Source organism: Epinephelus moara, chromosome 14 (assembly GCF_006386435.1).
Source record: "Epinephelus moara isolate mb chromosome 14, YSFRI_EMoa_1.0, whole genome shotgun sequence".
Classification (NCBI taxonomy): Eukaryota; Metazoa; Chordata; class Actinopteri; order Perciformes; family Serranidae; genus Epinephelus; species Epinephelus moara.
Genome location: NC_065519.1, coordinates 41,270,423 through 41,275,566, shown reverse-complemented (window position 1 = coordinate 41,275,566; position 5,144 = coordinate 41,270,423). Strand labels below are relative to the sequence as shown.

The following is a 5,144-nucleotide window of genomic DNA, read 5'->3' as shown; positions in this document are numbered from 1 at the left end:
AAGGACATGGAATGATGTCCTGGAAAAAGCAAGATATAGCATGTGTATGTAGCCTTTATAATGACTGTGATATGAGCTTAAAAGTAAAGGCAGTAAAAATACCCCAAAAACGCCTAGGGCCCAAAGGGTTAAAAAGTACTGAAATAAGGTACCGTTTGGTACCGGTACCGAATTCCAGATACCGGTACCGGTACCGTATCGGTTCAGTTATGAACGGTACCCAACCCTACTGGAATGTCTACTTGTCTACGTGTTACTGTATTGTTCCTGCTGTGACTCAGCAGCCTGAAGATGAATACAGGTTCATCTTCTTTATAGAAAAGGACTCTTGGTTTTTGTGGCTAAGGATTTGACCTCCAAAATTGAACTGCTTGTTGAAATTGCCTTCAGGCCACCACTGTGTTAGGCTGCATTTACACCACGTCCAGCATTACAGGAATTAGCCGCAGGCTTGTGTGGCATTGTGAGAGTCTCACTTAAGGTGGATTTATACTTGTGCACCAGCTCTATGCAGAGCCTAAGCTGTAGCCTACTCGTGTAGCCTATGCCACGGGCATTTTTACTTGCTTGATTGTGTGACAGTGTCACTCTGCAGTTACACCTCCAAAACACTGGTCAGCCCAAGCCTGGGCTGGCATTGGCATTTTACATTTTATAAATTAGCCTTGCAGCTAGCAGAGATTTCCTTTACTTATATGAAGCCAGGAGCAACAGCAAAATTTAACAAGGGTAATGTTACAAAATCAGGCTCCATTACAACTCACAAGGTTCACAGACAAAGCAGCTGTCTTATACTAAACACGTTTACAACATGCTAACGTTATTAGCACAAGCCTATGGCATTTTACATTGTATAAATTAGCCTAGTGACTAGCAGAGATTTCTTCCACTCATATGGGGCCAGGCCAAATCACACTTGAGACTTAAAATGCTGTTTGGTTGGGGCTTTATTGTCTTCACAATTTATTGTCTCTTATCTGTGAAATAAAAGTAAAAGTAAGCGTCGTTTACACTGAGGAAAATGGTTTTTAGCTTACAAAAATAGACAGCAGGTCTGCGTCGCTGCAACATGTAATTACATTTCTGGGGAGGTGAACGTCAGGCTATGGCGTAGGGTACGGTTACAGCAGAGCCTATGCCATAGGTACAGCATCAATTCGATGCAGAAGTATAAATACTGCTTTAAAGGTCCAATGTGTGAGATTTAGGGGGATTTAGTGGTATGATGGCATGTAGTGGTGAGGATTGTAAATTTCACGTAACTGAAACTTCTCCTGATTAGAATTCCTTCAGTGTTCATTAGGTTTTTTTCCCAGGAGCTGAGTTATCCACAGAGGTCTCTACCTCTCCGTAACAAGCAGCCTAGGTGATTAATATCAGTAAAAACACTACAAAAAGCGGTTTCATGTTAAAAAAAATCTGTTTTTCTGACACTCATCTGGAGGGGCTGTATCAACAGTGGCAGATGTGACAACTGGCCCTGTCAAGCCAGTGTTGGTTTGTCTGTTCTGGGCTACTGTAGAAACACGGCGGTCCAACACAGTAGATTGTGTGGATGAGGACCTGCTCCCTATGTAGATGGCACATTCTAAAGTAAAACAAACACAATGATTATTATTTTCAGGTGATTATACACATATATACTTATTATATGATATTCCATCTGCACACACAGTTATCAGAGAAAAAAGCACAGACCAGCAGGTGCAGTTCTAGCAGCCCATCTACGACAAGCCAAACAGCGCCTGAGAAACACTACTTTGTAACATGAAACTGCTGTTTTAAGTATTTTTTCAAGTTTTGATCACCTGGTCTGTTTGTTTTAGAGAGATAGAGACTTCTGTGGATAATTTGGCTTCCGCTTAAAACCTCAAAACCCTGAAGGAAGTGTAACAAGAAGTGTCAGATGGTTGCAATCTGCAATCCTCACCACTAGATGCCACTAATTCCCCCTAAATCTCACACACATCCTTTAAATCTGTTTCAACTTTTTGCTGCAGTAATATTTTCGGACCCCCCTGCAGCCCGCCTACCAGAGTCTAGACGCACAAGAAAATGGGAGGACCGGCATAATTGCAACAATGCCAGATCTGGTGTAAGCAGTCCTACACAGCTGCTGACTGGTGAAGAATAGGAACCTGTTCATGTTGCAAAGACATTTTGTACAAACATTCATGGTCCCCAGAGGATGAATTGTAATACTTTGGTGACTTTTAAACTAGTGTCTTCCTCAGGTTAAAATTTCATTTTGTCCAATACTTAGTTTTGTGATCAAAAACCTGCAAAGTTATCCTGTGTGAACTTGGTGTCATTCACAGATATATTGGACCGAAACATAACAGCATGTTTATAGTGCATAACATATTTTCTTCACTTTTTCTCCACTGCACTGTTTCAGTCTGCTCCTCGTGGGTCGTGGCACCGTGCTGAAGATATGTGACTTTGGAACAGCTTGTGATATTCAGACCTACATGACCAACAATAAAGGCAGTGCAGCCTGGATGGCACCAGAGGTGTTTGAAGGTGAGCTACAAACATGACTTCCACTTCTCATTTTGGAGTGCTAATCCAGAGAGTTGATCATTAGAGTAAAGATTTGTTTTCTACAGTCAGTGTCTAGATTTGTTTTTTTTTTATAGTTCATGTCTTTGTTTATTTTCAAATCATGAAGATTTAAGCTCACAGCTAGACTCAATTCTGATTGGATTTGCCCTCCAAAAATTATACTTCACTTGACATAGATGAGCTGGAGTTTTTAGCCAATCAGAATGCAGTCACTTTGGAAGTGCTGTAATGTATTACAATTAGGGTTTGATATTAACTACCTAGTGTAAATTTCAAACTTGCTATCCACTCTGAGTTGTCACTTATCATCAGGTGTTTCAAAAATATGTAGCCAGTCTTGTGACAAACTGACAAGGGAGTGTTTAATTACTACACTCCCATTATCATTTTTCTTCTCCATCCATTTCTTTTGCATGTAGCAGATAGCGGACATTATGTTTGCAGTGTCTAAATACAGCCAACAGAATTTGATAACTTGACAACATTACCAGCCAAGCTTCATTTTTACCTGTGTTTTGTTTAAGTCCTGAGTACAGTAAATGTAACTCTGGTGTGTGTTCTTCAGGCAGTAACTACAGTGAGAAGTGTGATGTGTTCAGTTGGGGCATTATCCTGTGGGAGGTCATCACACGCAAGAAACCCTTCGATGAGATTGGTGGCTCGGCGTTTTGTATAATGTGGGCTGTCCACAGAGGTGAGAGAAATCCTGCATCAACTGCAGCCATGATACCAACTGCTTCTGAGTTTGTTTTTTTAAGATGTTCTCCTGCAGCATTTTTTTAACTGTCCACTGTGAGTCTGACAGTATTATAGTTAAAGAAGTTTAAAGCTAAGTTGTACTTACTTGACATTGTCATTTCAGATAGATAGATCATAGTGAGAAAATATACCAATGTCTATCTACGTTATGATGGTAGAAAGTGACTTATGCCACATGACATGGTGATGATAGCAACCGCTTACTTATGATGACTAATAAATGATATGCCATTATGCCTGGTGAATGTTCCCCGACTTGGTGTTTTATATGATGTACAGTGTGATCGCGTTCCACTATGAACGTTAAACATGCCAAAAATAATACAGTTACCTGTATTATTAATTGGCTCCAACTTCAGTTATCAATTGGTCAAATTGGTTATGGTAGCTAGGCTATCAATAGCCATGTTAGCTAAGGCTAGCTCTAATAAAGATTTCAGATTCATTGGCAAGGATATTCCTATTATACAGTTATCTAACTGTCATTTCCAAACTAACTAAACTAAACTAAACTATATGTGCCGGTGGAACACAGGCAGCATACCACTCCAGGGATTGGCTTATGGCGCTTAGGGTTTGGCATACGCTGCTGAACCGCGAATGGTCAGCCACTTTTCAGTCTCTGTGTTACTGGGACTCAGAGTAGTATCAGTTGAACTTGCAAAGACCAATGTGACCAGACATAACCATCACAAGCAGTGGTGATAGGAGCTAGCAAAATGTATCGCATGCAGACCTTCCAGGCGCCTGACTACCTTTTTACTGTGACGCAGGTACACGGCCTCCTCTGATTAAAGACCTCCCAGAGCCCATAGAGACTCTGATGACCCGCTGCTGGGACAAGGAGCCCAGCCAGAGACCATCCATGGAGGAGGTCAAGAACACCATGAGCCATCTCATGAAGGTATAGTCCCAACACAAACTGTTCCTCCCCCTGAAACCACACACATGATCTTTTTTACATGTATGTTTGTGTACAGAATAAACAAAGGGAATCTAACATATTAATCGGCTGTTGAGGTGTTGGTGGGTGTATTTTAAGAACTGACATTGAAACATATCATGCACTGATCACAGCCACAGAGTTTTACATATTAAACATAAAACAGCAATAACCAAGAGAACTACTGCCATAAACAAAGCAAGAGTGATGTTTCAGCAGCATGTTGTAGGTCAGCACAAAGCTCAGACTTTGACAGAAGTGGAGATGAACTCAGCTCCTTTGTGAGCTCAGCCTCTTGCAGGATCATATGAGCTGAAAATTAATGTACAAGATGTGTAAAGGCCCGAACATACTCGGGCGGAACGTACGCGGAACGGACTCCGCGGAGGTCCGCGCGGACTCAAAGCGGACGTCCGCAAGCCCTGTGCGCGCAAAGCTCAGATTTTACGACCGCGCGGACTCCGCTCCGCACACCAGTGACTGCTCGGATTGTATTTTTCACATCGCGGGGATTTTCACAGACATTTTTACAGGAAACTACAACGCGGAAGTGTGCTCGACTATGGAAGCCTGAATGACTGTGGACATTCCTCGCGGAGTCCGTTCCGCGTACGTTCCGCCCAAGTATGTTCGGGCCTTAAGACACAGCATAACATTTAAATCACTTTGAAGTACTCAATAGGATACTAGCGAAGTAATTTATGTTATATCAAGAAAATGAGATGCAATGTATAGAAACTGAAGTTCTGTATAAACAAGGGAAGTGGCAACGCAGACGGCGAGGTGGAGAAGTGGAGTCAGATTTTTATTGATGTCTCACACAAATTTAATGTCACGCTATATCCACCTTAGATCCACGTTATCATTGAAATTAAAT

At 41.7% G+C, this 5,144-nt stretch overlaps 1 protein-coding gene across 2 annotated transcripts in view; it reads left to right on the top strand.

Moving 5' to 3' along the window:
- Positions 1 to 5,144, top strand: part of LOC126400957 (mitogen-activated protein kinase kinase kinase 7-like) — a 22,556-nt gene that overhangs the window by 8,198 nt on the left and 9,214 nt on the right. For both annotated transcript variants that reach the window (XM_050061971.1, XM_050061972.1), the window contains exons 6-8: positions 2,399 to 2,523; positions 3,131 to 3,259; positions 4,098 to 4,228. In XM_050061971.1, the coding sequence (XP_049917928.1) occupies positions 2,399 to 2,523; positions 3,131 to 3,259; positions 4,098 to 4,228 (385 nt within the window). The remainder of the gene's footprint in view (positions 1 to 2,398; positions 2,524 to 3,130; positions 3,260 to 4,097; positions 4,229 to 5,144) is intronic.